We start from the raw sequence: 27045 nt of genomic DNA, 5'->3' as shown, positions 1-27045 counted from the left end.
ATGCAGGGGTCCAAAGGAAGATGCAACACTGGCTGCATCATTAGGATGAGGCTGCACTAAGTTCAGGCACTCAGGTGGGCACTTTCTCACGGGGGAACTCCTTTGGCTTCCAAGGGCTGAAAACTCACTGTCTACTGGAGACAGTGACCACATGTGGCTCTGAACCTCCAACGATCCCTTTATGCAGAGGCATTCATACAACCCTGACACATAGCAAGATAAAACTGTTAGATATTACGACATGCCTCTACATTGCTAAAAGGAAAGACATTCTGGATAACACAAGCAACATACACCCATCTTGTTGCAAGGAAGCAAACGCAAGGTTAGCACGTACATCTGCTGACAGTAACAGATGGCAGCACTAATTGTTGTTCAGAAAGTTCGCGTTGTTTTAATTTCCTCAAGGGCAATGCACAGACGTGGGCATGATGTGTTTCCATATTACCACATTTGTGCACTGGGTAGAGGAGCACAGCCGGGGTGTCCCCCAGGCAGCGGCTGCAGGGGCTCTGCTCAGCTCCCACCTCATGGCTCCCCTCTCTCCTGCCTCCATTGGCTCTTGCTTGGCACACTGCTACCCCTGCAGCACCAAACACTGCCCTGTCCCCTCACAAAAGCAGCTCTACAGAAGACTATTCTCTTTATTTCACTTTTTGCATGAGGTTATTTTGCTGCCGGCCAACTGGACCCGAATGAGCCCCCTGAGGGGGTGAGGACTGATGCTGACAATAGAGAAAAAGAGGCAATCACACCACTGGGAAAAAGGGGAGAAAAAATTCAGAGGAATGGGACTGCACCCTTCAGAGAAGCACATTGTCAATGCAACAACGATTTTTTAAATAGCAGGATATGAACAGAGCAAAATGCGAGTAATCTTCAGTAATGATGCTTGATGTTTCCACGTGGGGTGGAGAGCAGCTACAGCGGCACGGATGTAGAGGGGTTGTCAAGGAAACAGACATGTTTTTCTTCAGCTGTGCAGTGAAGCACATACTCCAGACATCCACATAGCCTCATTACCACTGCATCTGAATACCTCACAGTCATTAATAACGAATTTTACCCTTGTAACACCTCTGCTGCAGTGGCATTGTATCTCATTTTTAAAGGAACAGGAGAAAGCAGGGCGAGCCCCTTGCTCAGCTGTGCCACCCCTCACAGCTGAGTCACACTGCTGAAATCCCAGCAGCTGTACCCGTCATGCAGCCACCAAAGAGCAGAGATAACAGAACTCCAGCTGCTGATACTGGCCACCAGGCCATTGTCAGGGAACAGTGCCAGGTTCATTTCCAAGGGCATGTGTCACTTTGTTCTCTGAATGCATCAGGAGCGCATGGTTGTGGTCTGGGGCTTCATGCTTTCAAATCAAATAAAGGTATAGGGAAAATATCTCTAAATAACCACGCTGATAATTTTATAAAAATCCAATGGAAAGAAAGATATGAGGTATGAGCAGCCATTCCCCATCAAAATCCTATCACTGCCCTCTTGTCATGCTCCATTCACTTCCATCTACCAGCACAGCTCCCTGTGAGCTTAGGGAAGATGAAGGAAGGGCCCAGTCGTAGGTAAGTGGACCGTTTGCTATTATCTAAAGCTCAGGCTGTATTTTCTTTGCCCTTTGTTTTCATTTTAGTTTCCAGTCTTTCACACAGTCAGCAAACTTTGTTCTTATTTGAGCAAAGTCCTGCAAGCTATGGACAGGAGCAGTGCATGCCATGTTCCTTCACTCTGACAAAGGTAGACCTTCTGGTTTGGACATACAGGTAACTAAGCACTGATTCACTTACACGAATGAAGATGACACTTTCATAATTATTAACACAGATTTGATTTCAATGGTCATCAAAAAGGGACATACCGCATTGTTTCCAGGGCAGCTATGGGTTTAGCTAGGATCCACAGTAATTGAGGGAATACAGTGACTGGGATCTCTTCTGTTTTCTTTCCTATAGCCTCTGTTTGCAATATTTTCTTATGTCAGATAACTCAGTCTTTGAAGACTTCAGGGCTGCTACAGTAACTCACTACGGACATCTGCATTCAGAAATATGCTGAAGCCCAAAAGAAAAGCCATCTGAGACACAACACACGTGTTTTTCTTACAGTGATTTGGATCATTCAGAAGTATGAGTGGAAAAAAAGAATAAAATCTGCATTGTTCAAACCTTTGTACGAGTCAAAGTACACAGACTGCGCACCTCTTTCTGTTTGAAAAAGAGTCTGTCTGGGAGCTTAACACTCAATTGCAGTTCATCTCATTCTATACAGAAGTATCTAACATGGTTACAGCTGATTCTTCTTGTGAGACACTGAAGGACAAAAGACAAAAATTTGTAAGAGCAAGGACTCAAAGGAGAATCTATTATGAACTAATTGCAAATCAGAAGCCCATGTAACTTGCAACAGAACAATCTGGGACAGAGGCTTGTCACAAACACAGCTGTTGAATGTACGGCTCGAAAAATCAAAAGACATCCTTTTCTTTGAGCTTTCTCATCTCTCTGGTCTCAGAAGAGTTCTTTGAAAGAAAAATGAGCTAACTAACTATGAAGGCAAAGATGCCAATGGTAGATGAAGAGATTGTTGTAACTACCTCAGCTACGCCTATAATAATTTCTCCATCATTTACCTGCAGTACTACCTACATCATCTGATGAGCCCATCTGTCTCCAAGCCAGCAACATTTCCAATCTAGTGAGCAGTCATTTGTCAAACCTTCCCTGGGGGGAGAGACCTGCCTTTTTGCTGCCCTTATCAGCTAACTATTATTACCACTGCTATAACTGCTAAGCCACAGCAGTGATAAATAAGACCTTCCCTTGCTCAAAGCTTTTCTCACACAAGAAAAAAGATCTCAAGCAATCAGACCTGCTGCCAGCAGCCCTGATGGGCATGGAAGCACCTGTGGAACACTAAGAACACCATCAGCCCTGCTGGTCACACTAGATATGCAAGGATAGAGCTACAGTGGCTGACGTTGGGTACACGCCAGATGCTGTGCAGGATGCCCGTGACCATGAGACAGGTAATTACTGAAAGCTGAACTACAGTGCACCAGGATCACGTTATTGGAGCGCAAAAATTGATGGTATATGTTACAGCCTAAGTCTCCCTGTTTTCAAATGTCCCGTGCCCTGGTGACTCGTGAAGACTCAGCCCACTTCAGGAAGATATCCATGCTACTGCATCTTTAATTTCCAGGCAGTTTTTCAGACATTCAAACCAGGCTGAGCTCCTGGAACCAATTTCCCTTAACTTGCTGTAAGACACAACAGTGAACACAGGCAACCTTCCAAGCAAAGCACTACTTACCCATAGGAGAACAGCAATTAACAACAAAAATATTACAACAGCCAAACAGCTTCCACACACCTAGAGCTCAGCATTTCCAGAGGGATAGTCAGACCCCGCTATGGCTGCCGGGTGCAGGGTCAGGCTGCAGGGCTTCTCTTGTGCCAACCCTTGAGTTCCAACAAGGGCGCCCCTGGCCCAGCCTGCCTGCCTGCTGCCCTCGCTGCATCCATGGGCTGCATCTATTGTGACCAGATGGGACAGAAATAAAATGTGGAGGACTTTCATACTTGAGTCCAAGGTGTTCCAGCCAAGGACCCGAGTCAGAACCTGTGCCACAGAAAAAAAAGCAAAAGGTCTCAGTAACTGGGGACTAGGCACTGATGGAAACTGAGACACCCACTTGCAGCCCAGATAATCTCTCTAGAGAGGTTTGCTGCCTGCTGACGCTGGGTCACAGGAGGCAAAAGCTTGGATATTACAAAATATTAAAAAAGACTGTATGTCCCTTGGGAAGATGTTGAAGGGACTGGGAGGGCAGGTAGAGCTTTCCTTGACCCTCCTAGCTGGAGACTGGGATCCAAAATGAAGGAGGGGAACAAATCAATTGAATGAATGGCTGCATGGATGGTGTCGCTCTCAAGACTTGAGGTACTATGATCTGGGACACAACTTCAACAGAACAGGCATGTTGACACTGGATGGGATGCAACCAACCAAGAGGGGTAAGAATATAGTGGGCAGGGCTGGCTGGGCTTATCACCAGGGCTTTAAACTGGATTTGATGGGGTAAGAGGATGTACTGCTGAGTAATGGAGAAGAGCCAGGGAACACTATCACTTTAGGAAGGAGCAGGGGAAAGCCTCAGATTTGTCCCAGAGGAGTTTGAGGGGGCTACTCTGAGGAAGTAATGTGGCTGATAGCCCAGCTGAAGTGCCTGTACACCTGTGCTGCATCCAGGCCTGAGACCCACAGCACCAGAAGGATACAGAGCTGCTGGAGTGGGTCCAGAGGAGGGCCACAAAGATCATCAGAGGCCTGGAACACCTCTCCTGTGAAGAAAGACTGAGGGAGACAGGCTTGTTCAGCCTGGAGAAGGGGAAAGCTCGAGGAAGATATTATTGCAATGTTCCAGAACTTGCAAAGAGCTTATAAGCAGAAGGGAGACAGACCTTGTATATAGTCTAATAGTAATAAGACAAGACAGAAAGGCTTTAAACTAAAAGAAGGAAGATTTAGATTAGATATAAAGAGGAAATCCTTTACTCAGAGAGCAGTAATGCACAGACACAGATTACCCAAAGAAGCTGTAGAAACCCCATCCCTGGAGGAATTCAAGACCAGATTGGATAAAGCCCCCAGTAGCCTGAGCTGCTGGGTAAAAGCCCTGCTAGGGTGGGGGCATATGGGAACTGTAGAATCACTCCTTGAACCACTAATTCAGCACCTGGAACAAAGACCTGGTCGGCCCTGGGAGCACAAGTAAAGGCAATTTACCTGTGTGACTGGAAAGGGTGGAGCCTGGCTCCACCTCTCTTAGACCTCATTTAAGGGCTGACTGCCATCATGGGAAGATTTCTTTCTGGAGATCCCTTCCTTGTGGAGTTTCTTCTGTAAACCTAGATCCTCAGAGGTGGGTGAACAATCTTTTTCTCTTCCTTTATAACATCTTTCTGTTGCACTGGTCTTTCTGTCATTAAGCCTTCCTTTACAATATCTTTCCATCATGTTGGTCCTTCTGTCATTACAGGGGGGATGCAATTAGATGATCTGTAAGGTTTCTTCCAACCCAAGCTGTTTTATGATTCTATAATCTTAAAGCAACAGTTCTATGTGAAATAGCCATCTAACCAGTGTTAGCAGGATATCAAGGATAGTCCTGTTTATTTTGCCCAGTAAAAATCCTACTGTTAAAAAACCTGCTTCAGTGCTTCATGGCACTCACAGACTTTGACCAGATGAACTGTGTGGAGCAAAGTAGGATGGCGGAAGGAAAATTTTAATCCACTTGTGCATTTTTGTGCCTTAAAAGCAACTAGAAATACAATGGTTTCTGGCATAACTTCAAAAAAAGCCTTAAATTGTTCTTTATTACAGAGCTACTATAATCCCCAAATAGGTGTGGTTGGAAGAAAAGGCATCTTCATAACAGTCCTCACCAAGTTAGCTTGTTTTAAAATCTGTTTGTGCTTTGAACAAAACATTGTCTATTTCCTCAAAAGCATATTCCAAAATCTGAAAGCACCTTGTAGTTCTTAATATTCGTAATACCAATATTAGCATTGTGGCATTTGGAGTATTGACCGTAGAGTCATAATTAAACCAACTCAAACATTTACTGATGGAATTCTATTGAACTTGAAGACCATGAATTTTGAAATAGATTTTAAAATTAGCACACCTACAAAACTGTAGGTATTTATCAGAATCTTACATGCGGAGTAAACGCAATGCTTTGTGGTTTGGCCTCTGGAAATCTGTTGCCACGAAGACTGCATGAAAGCAGATCTTCTCTGTATAGTTGATTTCTGGAGCAACTGAAAAAGTAAAGAAAGAACAGCGTTCTATCTTTTCCCAGGATATGAGTCATTTCTCAGGTATATGTGCACACAAAGCTGAAAGATACTTCTAAGGATGGCAATGTATCAAAAGTCTTAGAGTGAGGAATGGTGAAAAGATGTGAAACACTGAAGAGCACTGTGACTGAAGCAAATTATTTCTAGGTATGAAAAGAATCATGGAGATCAGTTAGTGAATTTATATATTTCCAGAAGTGGGAACTGACAACATGGAAACCTCTACTGCTAACAGCATATATGTGAACAGTGCACTGGAGGCTGCTCTGGATGTTACTCCAAGGTATGGAAAGATATGAGTGCTTCTTTGTCAATGCAGCAGACTGTAGGCTCTGGATTAGATCTCACATTTACTTTAACAAATGCCATTTTCATTCAAAGTTATTGCTCTTAAGAGTGGGATTTTAAGATGTTGATAAGTAGTCTAAAATTGTGCATTTGACTCTTGCCCAATTTACTTTGGGCTCTGGGTTATTTCTCTGTTGCTCCCTTTGAACATATAAAGCACTGAAGTTCATGGGGCCTTGGAAGGACGCAGATGGCTACAAGGTTTTCCACAGCAAGCTATCAGAACCAGGCTAGTCAAAATGTCCTAAAGCTTGCAGCATGGAGCACAGCGGCACTTTCCAGAAGGAAAGCAAGCTGTTTGTTGCCTTGGCTTGGGATGCACAACTGATTGAGGGGAAAACAGGAGAAAAATACTTGTAGTCATTCTCAGTGTTATGAGAGGGTTTTTTGTTTTTTTAACCAAAAAAAAAAAAAAGGAACTCTGGAGGATACTTAATTTTCTAGTTACTAAAACACGGAATATCAAATCCATCTTGGCTGGAAGAGAAAGGGCTTTTCATGGTTTAACCACCTCATGCTCTTCACAAATACTGCAGCTGTGTGTCCCAGCAAACCTGAGACTGCCACCACCTTCATCTTCCAAGGGTGTAGACAGGTCCAAATGGGACAGCATTTCTGGTTATGCATGTCTCAGTCTCCATACAGTGTGTGATATGTAAATGTACATGCTGCTATACAGGTGAGGATTATGTGAAAGCCTACAGCCAACAAAGCAGTTATCTGAACCACAGAGCGCAGAAGTGGGGGAGCACATCAGAGATGGAGCAGTGGGAAAAAGGGATCCAGTTCAATGCTGAATGTGCAGGGAGAACGTGAAGGGAATGTGGAAGTCAGAATGGCAGAAATCAGAAGAAAAATCATTTCTGGCTGATCCGTAACAAAACCTTGCAATTTCTCAGGTAGGACAGCAGTCACTGCACCACTCTGGCAGCATCAAAAGGTGAGGGAAAGTTTGAGCAGCCTGGGGCATCCTGGGACAATTGCCGCCTCAGCCTGAATCCTGGGGCTCATGTGTCTGGAGGGGCCTACAGTATTGGGTACTGGTTTTGGAGGACAGATCAGATGCATTTGAAATATACTGTGTTTGTCTGGGACTTAAACGTGAAAAGGGAAAATATCCTTGAATAGGTTTTAATCTGTGTTAAGTCATTGATATGATAGCAGTATTTGGAGCAGAGGCTTAAACACATACAAGTTTGTGTTCAAGAAAAGTGAAGCACAGAGCACTTTCAGCCATAAAGGCATCTTAAGCAATTTATCTTACCTACTTGGCATAAGGCACACGCTTTTATTCTCCTCCACTAATAAAACCAACAAATGTACTTCTCCTTCAACAAACAGTATTTCACAATATACACTAAATCTTCTTACTTTTCTGACCTTCTGAGTAGAGTGAGCGGCTTTTATTTCAGTTTGATGCAAAGCATCTCCAGCTCTTTACTGAGGACACCTGTATTTAATCTATGGATGGTCTCAGAATTCTTTTATTCTCAGCAAGAGAAGGCTGCAGTCATGCAACTCAGATGTGAAAGCCAGTCTAAATCACTCACCGGGTCTCATTTGCATTGAAAGCCCACATCTATCACATGGACTCCTGAACCAATTCAATCTATGATATAAAACAATGAAAACTCAGTAAAATGTTCTGTTGACATCCCACATGTACAGAGGTCCTGAAGCTACTTAGTACGTCTGTGTTACTGGCTGCAGTATAACAGACAAATACTTAAAGGAGACTTAAATGAGCAACATTAGGTACCATTAGCAGTTGAGGGATAATAATGTGAAGCTCAAGAAAGGCTCATTTATCTAACGAGAAGTGCTTCCCGTTACAAACATACTTAGAAGGTAATGATGAGCTTTCATGCCAAAGCCCATAAGTATTTCCAGAGGTTTCATAATACAAGTTGTGTTATTACCCAATCATACTACTTAATGTGCTAGCTCAGCAGAACACACGAGTGTATTCAGCATACTCTAATGTTACTGACGTTTACAGAAGTTTGTAGGTGGTAAGTCCTTTGTCAAAGAGACAGAAATGAAGCCACATGTGATTGAATCAGTTTTCAGCTGAACACATTTTCAACTGCAACTGGTTGAGAAAGCAAGCATTTCTTTCAGACTGTTCTAAAGAAATCCAGTTTGAAGTCTTCTGTATTCAATCAAATAAACACCAGAGTTTGTTTCTTCTTTCTCCCATTTTTCATGCCCTCTATCTCCATTTCCCCTCACTTTCGCTTTCTTGTTTAACTTTACTTCAACAAGCACAGGTCATTAACTCAGGTAACATGGGAATCTGTCTCCAAAAGAGGCGGTGGTAAAATCTGCAATGGCATCAATAGAGCTTTTTTGTTGTATTTATTTCAGCAAAGTTCTCTTAAAACGTATTACAATATAATATTAACAGAAGTGTCTAAATGGTATTTTTAAACACAAGGTACTATTTCAAAGTAGGAAATTTTATTAAAAAGCACCACTTGAAACTAGTGTCATTTTCACAGTGTACTGCCATCTGCACAGACCACAGAACAAAGGGAATGATCCAAAATATTAAAATAGTTGATGCATTCTACCCAGTTTTGACTTCAGAAAGCACGAAAGTGTACAGGTAATAAAATATATCCAGGCAAACTCCCTCAAATTGCAAAATGGTTGATATTAAGTGATGCTGGTTTTTGTAAGGCAGATCCTTTTTCCTCTTATGTGAGCAGCACTACACAACCTAAATTATTCTTCTCCTGTAATAGTCACATTTTCCACAACATTTCCCATTGTCTGCATAAGTAAAACATTCACCTTTCTGTGAAGGCTGCTTTGAAAGTAATGCTTCCTATCCTATTATCTTGACCCATGCTCTCAGAGGTGGATGTTGGTGGTATGGCAGTAGAGGTTGAACCTTCCCACCAACATCCCATTATTTTTTGCCATGACAGACAGCAGCAGAGGGGCAGTCTGACAGAATGGTGTCTGACATGGAAGTGTAGATCAAACAAACGTGTGTCGTTGTACACCTCCATGTGGAACAAATTGCACCTACTGAAATTCATTGACTTGCTGAACATTTACAGAGCCCTAGTAGTGGATGTGGGCATGGTGATGGGGTGGGTGGTGTGTTTCAGCAGTGGTGACAGTGGGTCACCTCCACTGGTGCAGATTTTGACAAGCGCAGCGTACAGGCTCTTGTTCATCACTGGCAAAACATGTGGCTAATAGTGGTGACAGTGTTTAAAGATACCTGTTTTGTAGCTTAGAATTTGTTCTATCAAACAGTGTTACTGTGCTCTTTGTATCAGTTGTAGTTTCCATGGAAATAAATAGGAGGCATTACTTTTGGAGTGATCTACATAGATGTATTAACTTCCACGCTTTCTGTACAGACTTCACTAGCCTCTGTACTTGCACTTACTCTGCAAGACTTTGAGTGTCCCCATTAGAAACAAGGTTTGGAGACAGTCTCCCAGGTTTTTAAGAGTATTCATGAACGTGGTATCAAAAGATGCAAAAGAAAAAAACATTTTAATGAATTCTGTACTTCACAGCATTATATTATGCTACTAAAAGAAAGAAACCATATAAAAACTTGAAATAAAAAGTTCCTAAGTTGTAAATATAATTGATAGGGTATATCTGTCAAGAATAAAGCATGCAATTAATTACAGCAAATGGGATAAGTGCCATAAAATTAGTATTCATCGTACATTGTTTGATTGCTTTTGAACTTTATCTTATGTAGGACTGCAGTGCACCACTTAATGTTGCACGGAATGAGGTAATATATATCATTTTCATAGAGGCAAAGGCTATATGCTACGCTGTTAGTTATACTACCATAAATCCAAGCTGACTCCAACACACTTACTCCAAATTCACGTTCCTGTAACTAAGTGGGCTGAACTCTTAATTTAGGCTGTATTTTTTTTAAAGATAGTGATGAAAACAGGCTCAAATTTCTTGACTGAAGTAGGGCTAAGCTTGCTGCAAGTTGCAGTTAATAGTTTGTATTTAGAAGAATTTTTGTTGCTGTTCATCATATGAATATCACAGATGACAATAGCAAAACCATGTGAAATACATTACCATCATTACCATTACCAGACGGCCGCAAAATACCACATTTCTGCCCCATGTATCTAAAAATCTACTCTTAACTTGAGGGCAATTATGGGCACTCCCCCAAGAATCTTCAGAAAAGATATACTGTATTTACAATTTCACACTCTGAAATCTCCCTTAGCTGTAATAATGCTCACTTGTAGCTCCCTGGTAGCTTCAGCATCCTTTAATAATGGCACATTTAAATGGAAGTGCCATCACTGTGTGCACAGTACAGGATTTAAGCATTAGTCTTCTCCATATTCAAGCAATTCCACCGGTATTACAAACTCACTTACGTAAAATATACACATACAAATCATTCTGTTAGATGTGCTATATGCTACATAAAGGCAAATGCTTATTATATTCAAGTAACATCTGCACTTTGCTGAAGATGTATTAGATTACATCCTACATTAGATTCTGATTATCTGCTACACAGGTTTAAATCCAGAATTACTCTTAAGCTATCATTTTAATGGGGCTGACAGCCTCTAAAACAACTGCATACAGTAAAGCAGACAAGAAAAATAAGGGGTTATGTCCATGAGAAAATTATTTTCTTGACTTTCCGTCAAGTGAAAACATAAGAATCCTATCTCAAGCCTTCTCCAACATTGACTTCCCTGCAGTTTCACTGCAGAAATACCCAGGTCTGCTCTCTGCAGAGCTTCTCTTGCAGCACAGACATCCTGATACAGCAGTGAGCTGTCTGCTTCTGAGGGAAAGAAGGCCTTTGACACTCTCCTCACAAAACCACCTCTTTGTAGAGGTGAGTTTGTTAGAGAAGATATGATGCCAGGACTGAACTTACTGTGGTTGTGTTGGCCTCAACACAGCATCCAGTGAGGTATATTGCAATGGGTTGCTCAGACTTACTTAAGAGCTGAAACAAGAAATACTAGCATTCTGCTTGGTGCAGGAGAACAATTTGTCCAAAGTCTGCGTATCTCTGAGTTCAAACCTGAAGAAAGGATGAGGGAAAGGTAACCACAAGTGATAATGACATGATTAGAAAATTACAAGTAAAAATGGAAGCACCAGATGGAACTCCTGCATTTGTGTTCACGCTTTTACAAAAAAAACCAAACCAAAACAAACAAACAAAAAACAGAACAGGTGAAGAGCACAGAAAAGTGCATGCATTTAGGATACATGTGCTCAGACAGACACCCACAGTAAAGTCATATCATGCATAGTAGTCTCACTTTCAAATAGGTTGATGGTAGGCAGTTTGCAGCTGTCTTATTAAAGTTCCTCTTATATATGTGACACACATACACACCTGTTCTTTAGTAGGGCTGGTGAAGGATAGGTGGAAGGAGTCGAGCTACATGACAGAGCATGCTGTTTGTTCCTAACAAAATAAGAACAGAGTGAAGCAGTAGTGATGCTTCAGGAGAAGAAAGGAGAGAAACACAGATCAGAAAGAGCAGTTTGACAGAAGAGTTGGAAGAAGACAATAATCAGTGTCATTGAATACATAATTTCATTTTAGAATTAATTGAGTGATTTAATTAAAAAAGAACTTCTAAAATTAAGCACCAGTTCAGCAAAATAAGCATGCTTGTGAAAGGTGTCCCCTTTTGGTCATAAAAAGAACACACAATTGGTAAGAAACTGAATAAAAGTCTGTTTCCTTTTAAAGCTTGACTTTCAAGACATGTTTCTAATACTTCCTTCCTTCCTTCTCATCATGCAACCATTCACTCGCCACAACTTAAAATGGGAACAAGTCTTCCCAAATTACTTAAAAGCAGATTATTTCAAAATTAAATTAGAAAGATCATTAGTTACAACGTTCATGATGAGAACAGTCATTATGTTTTGTAAAAACAATGTTCTATTTTTGACTGAGGTCCATTTTTACGATATTGTGCAAGTATAATTCAATGTTACCGTATTACCATTTCTACTTTGAGGCATGCTTAAGGCACTTAAAGATTGAGCACAACATTTTATAAGATGTAAACAAATTTGCCTCCGAGTGCATTTAGTCTTGTTGGCAGAAGAAAGTGAAAGCAGACTTCCATTACTTGGCTGCGCTGCTTTCAGTTCCAGTACCAAAAGATATGTTTTTACTCTCACCTGCAATTCTCTGTGGTCCAGAAATAATTAATTTCAAGATACTGCATTGTAAAAAATAGTTTTGAGTTGAATCCATAGATCCCTTGCCTGATTATGTTAACAGAAGTACTATCTTATCTTGGAATTCTGAAAGCTCTCTTTCTTTAAATACTGATCATTTAATTAAGATTATATTTAAATATTCCTAAATTTGAGAGCACTTTAGTGGGACAATATGTTCACATTGACACACTGTAAGGTGTCAAATACAGACAAAGAATCAGAGTAGAATCCAAATCCAATTTAAACCCCAGTTCTGTGCTATTTTCACTGTACAGAAATTAAGATGAAATCCATAAAATAGATATACTGGTTCCATGTTCATGAGTGATCTGATTGATCCTTCCACGTACACAGTCAAGAGAAACTGATATCAGCGTTCCATTATGCACTTCAAAAGATGCACGGAGGGTCACACTGGTCCATATGCTTCCCTCTGGCATCTGCCCTCCAATCTGCTGAGCAATTATGGTGGGTTGCATGTGATCCATGGTCAACTGGTTGAGAGTCACTTTGAGCACACTGCATGAATGGATTAGCTTTAAGTTAAATGCAAGACTGGCAACTCCCTTTTCCGTAAAAATGAAGTACTTCTGAGCAAGCTGTCCAGAAGAAACCAGCTGTATCTGTTTCTCATTGGCTGAGATCTGGGTGAAATCCAGTAATTTGTTTCTCACAGCTCCAGTAGGCAGTCCTGTAACAGAAACTGTGGCTGATATGGCACTAGAAACTGCTGAAGGTATCCAGATAAGGCTAAACATACTAATCCCAGAACTATCTCCGAAATAACGAACATTACATTGTGCAGGAGAGAGTATCTCAAAGCTAATCAGATCTCCAGCAGCAACTTTTGTGGCTCCAGAAGCAGATATTGATGTATCTCTGTAATTTACCCCAGATTTAAATACATTCATTAATTCTCTGTTGGTACCATTCCTATTTATATAAGAAATTAAGGAGAAACCCTCCCGGACACAAGTGTGACCCATAGAATACAATGCTTGGTGCAACACAAATTTGACAACACCTGTTTCAGTGAATTTTATAGCTCTGCCATCATGAGATAAACTTAGCATGTAAGGGTCGGAAACAGAAACTATTTTAAATGTAGGTCGATAGTTGGTTTGGTAATGCATTGCTGTTGACATGTGTGCACTGATTGCCACAGCACCCGTGTCATGAGACAACCAGAACAGACTTAGTGGGCTATTAAGATCATAAATATGTAAGTCTTTACTCTGATTGCAGAATTGGTTTGGGCTCCTCAAAAACACGGAAAGAGTTTGGCTGGGCTCCACCTCAGCAGCGCTGCTTAAACTGGTGCTCTGGAAATATTTTCCTTCTGGCTGTTCAATGCGAACACCACTCAGTTCATAGCCTTCTTCACTACCATTTAGCTTCAAGGAAAGTTGAAAAAAATTCCTGCAGTTGTGTTTTACTGCAAAATTTAGGTCAGTCCACAAAAGACCATGCTGCCTGAATATCAGGCTGTGATCTTCAATGGACAGGATGTCACAGTGGAGCTTTTCCCTTATCTTCAAGTTCAAGCCAGAGTAGACCTGAGAGATGCCAGACTTCACAGATGGTAAAATGATGTTTGCAGCCCAAGATTCTGATAGCTTGCTTTCACTGGTTGCTGAACAAACCGTGTCACTAACAGTGGAACAAGGCATGGCCACCATTCCATCTTCACATTTCAAACACGCTTGGCATTCTTGCATTTCCTTATTAAAGAAATACTCTTCTCCACACAATCCCAGAGCTGCATCTTTCTCAGCAATTCCAAGGCATCGGAAGCCACCTGCTCACAGAAATTGGGCAATTTTATTGTTAAATCTTTAAAATACTAAAAGAACTCTACAGATCTACATACGTATCAAGTATGTTTGATAACATATCTAATTATGAGAGAAAACAGAAGACAGCCCTGATGAAACTGAAGACAACCAGGAAGAAATTTTTTACTCAGAGGGCAGTAAGGCACTGTCATAGGCTGCCCAGAGAAACTGTTGATTCCCCATTCCTGGTGGTGTTCAAAGCCAGGTTGGATGGGGCCCTGGGCAGCTGGATCTGGTGGAAGGTATCCATGCCAACGGCAAAGGATTGGGACTCCATAATTTTCAAGTTCCCTTCCAACTCAAACCAATCTGTGTTTCTATGTTAGATCACTTTGCACTACTAAAAGATCCTAGAGCACTAGGGGGAACTCACCTTGCCCAAGCCGAATTCAGTGGTTTAGAGTAGAAGGAGCAAGGAGACAGAAGGGGCTGAACAGGAGAAATTCTAACCAAAATCTGTAATGAGTCAGATGTGAAATTACTCCAAAGACACTTTTTCATAAATAAAAGGCATAGCACTAAGCAGTGGACATATTTTCAATTAAGGTAGAGTTCCTCTACACGGAAAACGTCCACTGCTGCCCACACATTATGGGCAGTGCTGCTGTAGCTGTGATTGCTAAAGCAGTGCTTTCCAGTCTGAGGGACATAGACCTCAGGCATTCTGTGTACTGTTTTTAATGATCCTGCAAGAGACAAGTAGGAAAAACAAAATGGTAAACATATGGCTTAAAATCATTATGCAGAGTTTGCACATTTGAAAGGCAAAAAACCACTGCTGTGACACACGGGACAGCAATGGTCTTGATAGCCTAAAATAACCAGATGAACAAAACACCACAGAAAATATCTAGAGATGCTGTGTGGAATTACTTAATTTGTAAGAAGGTAATTTTGTGCTGTTGGATGGCACATCGTGACCTCAGTGGATCAAAGAATGCACACTCAAAGAGCAGGTTTTAAAAACAGCCTGTAATTTTCTATGTCAGTTTTCCAAGAGCACTGCCATCTGCTGTTGCCTCCAGCTGGAGCAGCTGGTGCCCAGCACCTTTATGCACAGAGCCCTCAGGATCTAAATCAACACACTTAATTTGAGACAACCAAAAGAATAACCACTTGCAGTTTGCACCTCACAGTTTATGTGCCAATGCACTAATTTCAGCTTTTTGACCACACATAATTAAACCCAATGATCACCTTTCCTACAGCTCCTCTTAAGTATCCTTTCCTGTGTTATTTTATTCACAAGTGTTTCTTAGATGCATATATTTGTTTTACTCCTCAGTTGGAAAGTTGCTGTATCTGGGCAGAGATCTGCTCCAAGACTGGGACCACAAGCATTTGACATGGACCCCAGCAAGCCAATTTTCTCTGCTGCTAAACCCAGGACAGTGTTGGCTACACAGACTGCTGTCACAGGCAGAAAAGCATGCTCACATACTGAGACTGAATAGTATACATGCACCTGGCACACAAGGGAAGTCAGAATATTCGCTAAAATTCACTTCTGCCACAACATTATTCAGCTGAGACCACCAGATGCAGTATTCATTTATACAAGCTTCACATGTACACCCTCATACCTCTTTTTGTCTATTCGTGTTTCATTCAGTAGATTCTTCACTAACACATAGTGATATGTAGGACCATACAATGTATGGTGTGAGAACATTCCTTTAGAGACCAGGTATGGCTCTCTCAGAAGAGCTCGGTGTAGAAAAGTCGTATTTTTCCATTTGAAAAAAGTCAGATGAAACTTTAACACTCTATTCCCTCGAAAAGCGTCTGGCTTTTTTTACAAGAAGCAAAAGCTAAGTAAGATCACATTTTTTCAACTATGAATATTCTATAGAGAATACAGGAGGTCCCTGACAAGCTTTCCTTTTGCAAACAGATCGTTTTTCGCCCTAGAACAATAGCTGGCGTGACACTACTTAACCAGTTCTGCTTCTCAAATCAATAGCTCCCACACCACTGAAACACGCAGGAAGAGCTGCTACTGAATACACAGATACAACTGTTTCATATAGCAGAGATGATCTGCAGAAGTACCTAGACATACTTGTTTATGCTATTTGCTTCTTTAATACATTTTTATTTACATTTAAGGTTTTTTATAAATATCAGGCTTTACAAACATGTGGTGACTACTCTTAGCATTACGCTGTCTAGTTTTTAATCAGTTCTATCTGCAGCAGGTGCTCCCCCTTCATGTACTTGAAATAGGTGACTTCAAAGCAGCACATGGGCTGCTTCCTACTGTGGACACAGCAGCAGCAGCAGCATCCTAACCTCTGCCAGACCTGAAAAGGTCAAGGAGCAAACAGCAGCCAAACATCAGAAGGCCAGCAGAGCAGCATGCTGTGACTGCTTCCTATTTCTCTCTACCACATTTCTGACAATCTCTCCCACCTTTTCCTGGCCCCTGCTCTGGAGGCTGCTGCACCTGATTTTATTGTGAGCAGCCCAGCTGCATTAATGTTGTTTTGTGAATCCACAGATATGAAGTTGTCCCAGTTTTGTGCCCCCCATGCAGCCAGGCTGAGCCTGTATGCCTGGTAGACATTTGCACAGAACACAGCCAGCCACATGGATGAACACTGACAGAAAACGTTAACAAGCACATGCAATACTCACACAAATATATACAGCACAGATGGCTCAGGCCTGTTCTCTCTAGCTGCATGGCACTGAAGACCAGTGACTGGTCCTAGACTGTCTGATCTCCTTCAGTTGTTGGCATCTGAACATAGAAGCTTGCCAAAGTATGAGGGCTCAGTACAGTTGATAGTCCACAGACCTATTATCCTACTCACCCATTAATCCAGTCTGAATTTTGCTATCCCTCCTTACTTTCCTCTAAACACTCATAATAATTTTTGTATATTCCCATACCCATTTAAAACACTCCACAACAGATCTCATGCCATCTCTGAATCCTCTCCCCACAGCATCCCACAGTAACTCCTATAGAATCTCCCCTTTAGTTTGCATGGGGTCCTGGAAAGAGTGCTTTTGGCCAGCTCCACTTGGCAGATTCACATTAAGGACAAGTCTGACTGTTCTCCTGGGATTGTGTGAGAAGAAAACCGTGCACTTTGATAGCTCCTTGGCGACAAACCTTTACTCAAATAACTTAACAACCCCCGTCCCAGATAAAAACAAGGAAAGGCAGCAGGGGAAGGAGGTATGATACATAGAAAAGTGGATGGGTGAAGAAAGAGAGGCTCCTAGTTGCATGGTTTTTTGCTGCTATGTGTTCCCTTCCCACTGTTAAGGGAACGTGAGCTGTTACAGATCCAACAAACTTTGCGTGCAGCTCAAGAAACTGCATATAACATCTGGAACTCATACATCAGATCACATCCTCACCTACCCTACGTTACCCAAAACAAACATCCAGTTTCAGACACCCTTTTGACAAGTTAATTGCACTTGTATAAGATAATGAGCCATCATGAACAGACAAGCTCAAAGTAGCAATCTTATCAAACAAAAAATACGAAGAGCACACCCTTTTCAATGACAGATGATGGGGAGAATGTTGACAGAACACCAATTCCTAGCCCAAGTGATAGGAGACAGATTGTCCTCACATCTTCATAAGGCACCATTAAAAATGGGAGAAGAGGGATCAGAGGAAGAGTCTTTTCCTTTCAAACACATTGCTGCTGACTGTGGTCTGACAAACCACCATTACCCAACTGTTTCACAGCAGTATTTTGTCCTCTGAATTTTTCCTCTAGCAGTAGAAAACACCTACGCTTGGTCTGGGTCATCCCACACAGCCCTCTGGATAAATTCCTTACAGCCTTCCCTCTCCCATGTCACAAACCAGAGCATTACCAATGACTCCCACACTGGTGGTTCTCCCTTCCTCAAGCTGGGACCCTGTAGGCTTCCTTCCACAAAACTACCAGCTTGATAGCACCAATCCCATCCTCCTACTAAAGAAGAGACCAAGCCTTGTACCATTCTGATGCTTTGGTTCAAATGTTGTGCCCCAAGCTGTCCTGCTACTAATTGCTCACTACTTAGGCTGGCTATAAAGAAGCGTCTTGTCTTTTCTTTTGTTAAGATGGATGGTACCTATGCTACAGTGCTTTCGAGGCAAGACAGCACTGGGTGCTCTCTTTGGTTATTTCCAGTTTTCTGTGGCGTTTGTAGTAAGACCACCTAGCCAACCTAAGTTCCTGCCAAAATGAAGCAAGGACAATGTATGCAAGCCCAAGTCTTCTTTTACCCATTTCTTAGGACCAATTCCCTCCCACTTTTTTCTACACTAGTGCAAAATCACTCAAAGACTTGAAACACCCTTTGTCCCTCAGAAAGGTCACCCACTTTTTATGCGTAAGTCTAGAGGATGAAAAGCATATAAGCTGATGAAGTCTTCCCTTGGTTGTTTTACTGAGTGTACTTCAGTACAAATTGTGATTGGTGAAGTGCTCTATTTGATCAGTTTCTTTCAAGCTTTTTTTTTTTTTTTTTTTTTGGCTGACCAGAAATTATCCTAGTACCTGGATGCATTTTTTGCTCAGTACATCTGTTAATTTTCCTCTTTGTGTCTGACTGCCATAAGAAGTAATGAAGGCTAAGTCTGAAGTTTACAATTCCACTCAAATCCAATCCTAAATGACTGAAAATTCCTCCACACTCACAAATGATGAAAACTGTTGATCATTCTTCAATATTTGACAATATTATTGCTTAAAGGAGAATAAGATTGATGAAGAAAGGCTCTATAAGTACCTTCATTAGATCAACTCAAATACCTACCTCAGTGCAGCTGCAGGAAAATGACAACTATTTTTCTCCATTAGGAATAGAACCTTTGATTTTCACCCCATTTGCACCAGCACAAACAAGAACACGGTCAGGTTATAAGAGAAAATTAAAATCAAAGCATATAAAAACCCAAGAAAATAAAGTAAAAGAGACCCTTCAAAGGTCCTAGAGGATATTATGTTCTAAAGTGCCTATTGTCTGTCCACAAGAACTGCTATCAACTGTTGATTGTTGACTGTTTCTCAACCCCTTTGATTCCACCAAGCTGAGCATACTATTACTCACAAACATACAGGCCTGAGCCTTTATCTATCCTTCTGGCCTGTTCCTGAAGATCTAATCATCTTCATCCTTTAATTACCAGGGCATATAACTTACCTGGAGTATTCAGGCATTTTATTCTCTCGCCACAAATGCTTGGAGATTCAGTGCATTCATCTCTGTCCTGTAAATCACAAGAATCATACTGAAAAACTTTAATGCCATAACGTCAGCTTGAAACAGGCACTTCAGGCTGTCACACCCAGGCATATGCAGGCAGGAAGAGGAGGGTGATCTCACAGACGTGTTGAAGTAAGACAGCTCACTTCGGATCTGCTTTATCGAGGTATCCAAACAGACTGTGTGGTTTCCAGTTTGCAGATCATGAGCTAAATGGACTGGTACTAAACTAACACTTTTTACATTACATGATCTGTAAGACAGTACCACATCCCTTAGAGAGATGCATCACTCAGTTGGTCTTGAGAACACTGCAACAACCAAAATAGCATCAGGAAAGGCTCTTAAAGACATCTAGTCTGGGAGGAAGGTGCTAACTGAAAAACATCCAAGAAAGTGAAATGATAATTAAATTTCTCTCTCAACAGGCTCTACCCTCACCACACAGTAAGCAGAGCGGAAAGAACAAAGGCTAAATTTGCCTTGAAACACTCACATTAAATAAAATTAGACAAGCAGAGGGAAGGAGACAGCCTCTTTCATGTTTTTCTCAGTGATAGGGACACAGATCACTAACTGTTCAGGCTCATGAGAAGCTAAGAACTGAAGGCAACATCTGGCAAAGAAGTCACTGTTTTAAGTATCCCAACATAAGTTAGGATTTTTAAATGGAAGTGACCACAAAAGCATCTTGTTTACATGCCAGTGTTGTGTAGTAAAATGTATTTAATAATTATAAATGTGAATGTTAACCATTCTATATCTTTGTATGCTGTTTGTAAGCTAGAATTAAATTTTACATTTGTTTTAACTGATAACTTTCATTTCCAGTTTATAAACAAACGCATGACCATTAGTTTTACTTAATAAAGCTTTCCTCTACTTTTCCAATGTGTCCAGCAGTTCATGTAGACTGGTCTGGCATTAAATAAATGAATTTATCATTCATAAGTGTATTTTAGGGTATATTTTTCTACCAGGATGAGCAGAATCAACGACCTGGCAGCTGCCAGACTTGGGAAAGCTTTTACATCCAGCACACACTACCCAGTGCCCCATTTACAGCAGCAAATGGTGATGAGAAAACCCAGAGAAAACTTTAGGCAAAATAACTACCTCTATGAATAGTTATTTGCAGAACGTCATCCTCGTATGTCCAACACAATACTTCATAAACAGTAACTGAAAGATACAGAATTATATTTCACCTGGCAAATCCGATCAGAGTTTGCAGAGCAATCAGCCATTTGGAAAAAACCAGCAGGACACAATGTGCATTTTTCACATTGTGAAGGTGTCTTTTGGAAATTGCAAAATTCATCACTTTCACAAAGACCACAGTCCAGCAAAGACTCCCCTACATTTATCACTTTTGCATCCACTTCTACTTTATGTACAGAGTATGACTTCTGGAGATGATTCCTGACCTGGTTCTGAAGTCCTTGAAGATGACTTTCAAAATAATTTTGAATATCTTCTTGCAAACTCTGAAATGACATTTGTTTCACTGTGTCAAAAAGCATGCCATACTGCACTTTGATCAGATCCATTTGCTCATACATTTTTCTTTGCTGTTCAAGAATCTCCCGTTGCTGGCTAACCAATACATGTTGCTGTTCAGCAAGTTTCTGCTGTAAATCTACAATGATCTGCTGCTGGCTTTTTAGCATTTCAGTAAATTTCTCATGACCTTTTGCAAGGTGAAGCTGTAGTATTAGGGCGTCTTCAGATGGAACTTCATTTTCTCCTGAAATACAAATGACTCGTTATTTTCCAAGATAAATAATTTTCTGATTGCTGTGTTATCTCTTCAAAGGTATTACAATTCTAATAAGTTTAATGAAAAGGCACTTTAAATTCAAGTCATGATTTAAGACCAGTCCCTTTACTATCTCTGTAGCTCCTCCAAGAGACTGCAAGCTCTTCTCTTTCATAAGGAACAACATTTATAGTTGGAGACACTGAAAAAGACATAATCAGCCCCTGTGTTTCAGGTCATAAATTAATCATCACTTGGGGTCAATAACAGATGAATCATATCTATGTATACGTCAAATACAGTAAGAAACAAATGGTAAATTTTCACTACAGAGGTGACAAAATTTCTTGAGAACACTGAGCTATTGAAAGTAGTAAAAATAAGGGTCAATTACAATTAACTGTAAAAGGAGTCTATGATACTAAGTACCAGCAATAAAACAGGAAGAAGAAACTCAAAGGAGATAAAGGTGAAATTATGTACTCACTGATAAAAGGAAAAACTCTAAGTCTTTTATTAAAAACAAACAACCCCCTTCCCCACCCCCCCCCCCCAAAAAAAAAAAAAAAAAAAAACACCACTGTTGCAGATGATGTTTGCAGATAGCTCCTTCTTCTAGATGTCTAAAGCTCAGTTGGTGACAATATGAGACCTAAGAACCCTTTGCAACTGCTTTTATTCTCTTTTTTATTTTACAGTGTTGGACTAAATTCAGCCACACTGTTATACACCAGTACAAGAGGCCTTTCACTGCATTAGTTGGTGCTATAGGCAATTCACAGTGTCAGAGCAATACTGAGACAATGAAGCTCTTGCACAAAAGAGAAGACTCTACTAAAAATGAATGATGTTTGATTAAGAGGAAGGGGAATCTTGTTTGTCAAAAGAACTCTGAAGTCTAAAATAGCTCAGCCATAAATGTAGCTGTTTCTGTCCATTAACTGTCTAAAGATAACCTACAGTGAATGTCGGACTGGAATGTCTCTAGAACACTGGTCTTAGATCATACAGGATGAATTCCGCTGCAAGACATGTTTAGTATACATCAGCAATCCCAATTACCTACCCTTCCACACTCCCCAGCCAAGTATCAAATAGGTACAACCACTTGCAACACACAGATGTTCTCATGACCACAGATGCAAAATTACCTTTCATACAAACACACACACACCATACACAGCCATGGTTAGGAATGTTTTGCAGATATCTACTCCATACATCTACAGTCCATCCACGGTACAAACAAAACACGTACTGAGAATGTCTTGGAAAGGACACATTAATCTGAGAGGGTGCTGCATGTTTCCTAAGGAACAATCTTAGTGCAGGAAGACTGAAAGAATGTAGTCATCCTATTGTGAGGAAGGGAAGGAAGACTATGAGGTCTTTAGTGGAACCCAAGTTGGTGCCACTCCCTCCTGATAACCATAGCAGATGGGCATTGGGCTGCAGACATTTCTCAGCGCACAGAAGAATGCAACAGCATGTGTCAGGTTTGGCATGTATGAAATATGGCAGCTGCAAATTATTTTGCCCATATGGGAGTGTTTGGGTACACAAAGGAGTCTGTCTGAAAGAAAAAAAAAACAAAAAAACAGAAAAATGGCTCAGGAGGGAAAAATGAAGAATTTAATGACAACTGATCAATGTGAAGAGAGACACAGAGGAATATAAAATGACACAATGGCAACAGGTCATGTGCATTCCTTCACTTGGGATGCCAGTCCTACATCTGGAGTAAGGTGCAGTCAAGGAGCTGCTGAGAAAGAGCAATGAATCTTGCAGAGGAATGGATTCATCTGATTGGAAAAAGGTGTACATACAGGTCTGCACATCAGCTCTCAGACCCCTCTAGCCTTGGGACTAGTCTCTTTAGAAGAGGAGAAGCAAAGGACATTTCCTGGATTTGCCTCACAATGTTCACTACATGCTGTTTGAGTAGCTGCTCTCCCCAGACAATGGTAAATGCATTAGATGCTTCAATGTGTGATTATCACATTTCATGATTGTATTCCACAGGCCACGCAGAATTTCTGTGCAGAACCACGCTTCAGCTACAAACGAGAGTTGAAAAATGTATTCTCTGTACTTTCTCAAGAAGCCTACTGATCTGTGTTCAAAAGGAAGGTCTCCGAGGTCTTAGGCATATGCAGTGAATATTAGAGGTTGCAGGCAGAGTAGAATACTGGATGCTTGCCCGTGCACTGACTAGAAGGAAACCAAAGACTCTCAACATGGCTCATTTTGTTGTTTCTGATGCCAAGCACATGAGATTTCTGCTAAACATTGATGAATTTAGCATGCTGTTCTTCCACTTCTTGGAAAGAAAGCTGTTTTGTGAAGGATTGGGTTCAGTGTTTGGAATAGGCAAAAAGCATATAGGCCCTTTGTCCAATCCAGACAGAATGCAGTGCTCAGCCCAGGTCACCACACCAAGCACCATGGCTGCTGTGGTGGTCTTGGCTGCAGGCTGCTGCCAATCTGTGTCACTCACAGGCTGTGAGGCAAAAGCAGTGAGAAGGAAAAATCTTTGTGGGTGCAGTTGTGTGTGTGTGAAACAGCTTTCACGTGTGGACAAGTTCACGTGTTATCATCACTAGTTTGCTCACCATGTGCTTCTGTGATAATGGTGCCTTCAACAGCATTAAGTGGGTTAGTAGGCAGCATGGTCCACTTTTTCCCTCCAACACACACAATGATCATCCCTGCCTCAGGTGAGAATGGCTGGGATCAGTGAGGCGTGAAAAGGAGATTGCACAAATCCCTGACAGCCACTGCCCATGAAGTATCACCATTCTCAATAGGTTGAAAAACTTTAAAGGAAACTTCTAACCACACTCCTGTTCTCCCAAGACTTCACCTGGTACCATGACTACAAAGAGCATAAACTGAAAGAGTTCACTGCATGTGTCAAGTCCCAAAAATCCCCAGCATCCTCACTGTTCCAACCCTTTCCTTTACTCTCCCGTATTATACCTTCCTCTGTCCCGTGTCAGGAAGGAGTACCTAACCCCAACTCTATGGCCTAGGAGATCATGGGTGCGCAGATCTCACGATGGCAGCTGCAAGTGCTATGACTGATCTAGATTCTCTAAGGACAATCCTGGAATAAGAGGATGCTTGGAGAAAAAGGTCACGCTGTGTCTGATACTCTCAGTGAAGATGTAACATGTGCCTTCAGTACCATTCAAGAAGTGTCACTCTTCTGTCCATGCAGTCCTTATTATTTGCCAGGATTTGCATTACTTGAAAATATGGATCTTGGTAAGCACAAAGAAATTGCAAATATCCTAGGTCCGTTTGCAAAAGGGAGGTATGGCAATTACGATAAAGGTACAAAGAAAACGCACAGAAGCAGAATAAATGGAGATGTCTCTGCTTTCTGCCCACCCGTGGTCATGGGTAACACAGAGGTTCTGCAGGACATCTGGAAGCAAAGACAAAGACACACATTGTCACAGTAACATGAAGGTGGAGGGGGGGGGGGGGGGTGTTAATTCTCACCAAATGGCATCACCAAATTCTGGAGGCTGTTTTGGAAGAGGTGTCACTCCACTCAGTAGGTGCCCGAATTGAGGCTATGTGCTCTCTTGCCTGCAGGAGCCACAATGCTCAGCTTGGCCACAAGGATGTGACAAAGTTCAAACATTCACCATGCTTTCCATTAGCTTTGACCATCACTGGGGGTGAAATAAATCATTCTTCCTCATAAAGTTTATATCTCTCAGACAAGGCAATAGGCAAAAACAAGAAATGCTCTGTGTTCATTAAAGCTCTGCTGATGCTTTTAACATTGGTAAATCCACCCATCCTGGGCAATCACATTGCATCTTTCACTGACCCATGAGTATAACCCTGGACATGTCTGACTTTCTACGGGGATGCTAAGCTGACAGAGGCAGTACAATGCTCTTTATTCTGTGCAGTAAGAGGAGCTCTGCAATTTGTTGCTGTTTTCTGCTGGCTATCACAGCACAACAACATGTAAGCAGCAGCAAGTTTCTCACCAATGGCACCGGCTCATTCACTCTGGGTGCACAACATACACACAACTGTGAAGCTCGGGACAATGTTGCTACAAACCAAAAAAATCCAGACACAACAATTGTGAAGACAATCAGAGAACTTACACTCGCTTTAAAACAGCACCGTGAAGGTCCCTAATTTACCATACTTCACCTGTTGCAGACTACTTGAAGGAGGGTACCCACAGAGGTGCGCAGAGGTGATACGACGGGGCAGCGCCCCGCACCCAGCGCCACGGCTCTGCCTCCAAACCGCGCTGCGCGTCACGGCCCGGAGGGACGGAAACGGGGCGGCCCCAGCGCCTCCCTCCCGGCCCGGCCCCCCGCCGCCCCGCACCTGGCTTCACGTCGCAGGTGAGCTGCACCCCCAGGGCGCCGCCGCCCAGCTCGGGCCCGGCGTAGGCGAAGTCGTCTCCTGCGAACTGAGCGGCTCTGTCGGCGGCGCGGAGCAGGGCGGGCTCGGGGCAGCCCTCGGCGGCGGCGGAGCAGCCGGGGCCGCGGGGCCGGGGCCGCAGGCGGGGCGGCAGGCGGCACTCCAGGCCGTGGCAGTCGCGGCGGGTGCCGTTGGCGGCGCAGCCCCCGGCGGGGCAGGGCTCGGCGGCGCTCCCCCTGGCGGCGGGGTGCGGCCCGGCGGGCGGCGCTTTGCCCTGCGGCGGCCGCAGCGGCGTGGCGGTGTGCGGGAAGGAACGCGCGGGGCGGCCGGCCCTGGGGCCGCAGCGGGCTCCGCGGCACGGCGCAGGGGGAGCCTCGCCGCCGCAGGAGGGGGCCCGGCACGGCTCGCCGCCGCCCCCAGCGCCCAGCAGCGAGAGGCAGACGCCGAACCAGCAGCGCGCCCACCACAGCCGTCTGCCCGGCATCTCCGGCCGCGCCTGCAAGAGAAGAGAGGCGGCGGCGGTGAGGGGAGCCCCTCTCGGTGGGGAGACCCCCCCCGTCCCGTCTCTTCCGCGTGTAAAAATAAAACCTCTCCCCCCACCTTCCTTCTCATCTCTCCCGGCCGAACCTGAGGGAAGGTGCGAGTGCGGCCTCGGGGCTCGGCTCCTCGGCGGGGCCGGTGCGGCTGCCCGCAGCGGGGACTGCAGGGGAATGGCAATGTGCAACATTCCTGGGGCTTCGTTAGCATCAGATTTCCCAAGCGCCTCCCTTTAACTCCTTCGCTTCTCCGGCCCCTCCCGGCGGCCGGCGGGGCCCGGGGCTGCGGCAGCGCCCGCGGGGGTCGCCCGGGAAGGGCGGGAGGTGCTCGGAGGCTGGCCTCGTCCCAGCGGCTTGATTCGCGTTAAAAATAATAAGCAATGGCTCCAAAAGAACAGGAATAAGGTACGTGCACAGCGCAGGTGCCGATAAGCAAGTTTCGTGCGGCTGGGAAAAGTTTCTGGTAGTCTAAGGCTTGTTTCCCACTTTGCTCGCCAGAAAGCTGCATCGGAGGTCACCACGGCCACCAGGTCCTGTTTTCTCTGATGTTACTATCGCTGCAGCGTAGGCTGAAGGAGTGATTTTGACTTCAGCACAGCTGATGTGTATTGCCTTTCGGTAAAGCAGCTTTCCTAGCTGCTTCCCAGCAGCGCCCGCACTGAGGTGCGAGAGGCAGCAGCGTACCTTTCAAGTGCTGCGGAGCGTGGCTAACCCCGCGGCAGGAGCCACCTCGCTTACTTAATCTCTTCCACATGTTGCTGTGGATAGCACCACGTATGTGTCCGCTTCAGCACTAACTGCGGATGCCGCATTTCACTGTTTTGAAGTTGGCCAGCACAGAT

At 43.1% G+C, this 27045-nt stretch overlaps 1 protein-coding gene across 1 annotated transcript; it reads right to left on the bottom strand.

Annotated features, from left to right (window-relative positions):
• Positions 1-8560: 8560 nt before the first annotated feature.
• NELL3 (neural EGFL like 3) lies at positions 8561-26561 on the bottom strand. The gene is made up of 5 exons (XM_040696634.2): positions 26295-26561; positions 25632-26163; positions 20935-21254; positions 19445-19511; positions 8561-14244 (listed from the first exon to the last, which is right to left on the bottom strand). The coding sequence occupies exons 1-5, from the start codon at positions 26412-26414 to the stop codon at positions 12725-12727; spliced, it is 2559 nt and encodes an 852-aa protein (XP_040552568.1). The 5' UTR covers positions 26415-26561; the 3' UTR covers positions 8561-12724.
• Between the last annotated feature and the right edge of the window lie 484 nt (positions 26562-27045).

This window comes from Gallus gallus, chromosome 2 (assembly GCF_016699485.2).
Source record: "Gallus gallus isolate bGalGal1 chromosome 2, bGalGal1.mat.broiler.GRCg7b, whole genome shotgun sequence".
Taxonomy (NCBI): Eukaryota; Metazoa; Chordata; class Aves; order Galliformes; family Phasianidae; genus Gallus; species Gallus gallus.
The sequence above is the reverse complement of the archived record's forward strand: the minus strand, read 5'-3'. Positions and strand labels throughout refer to the sequence as shown.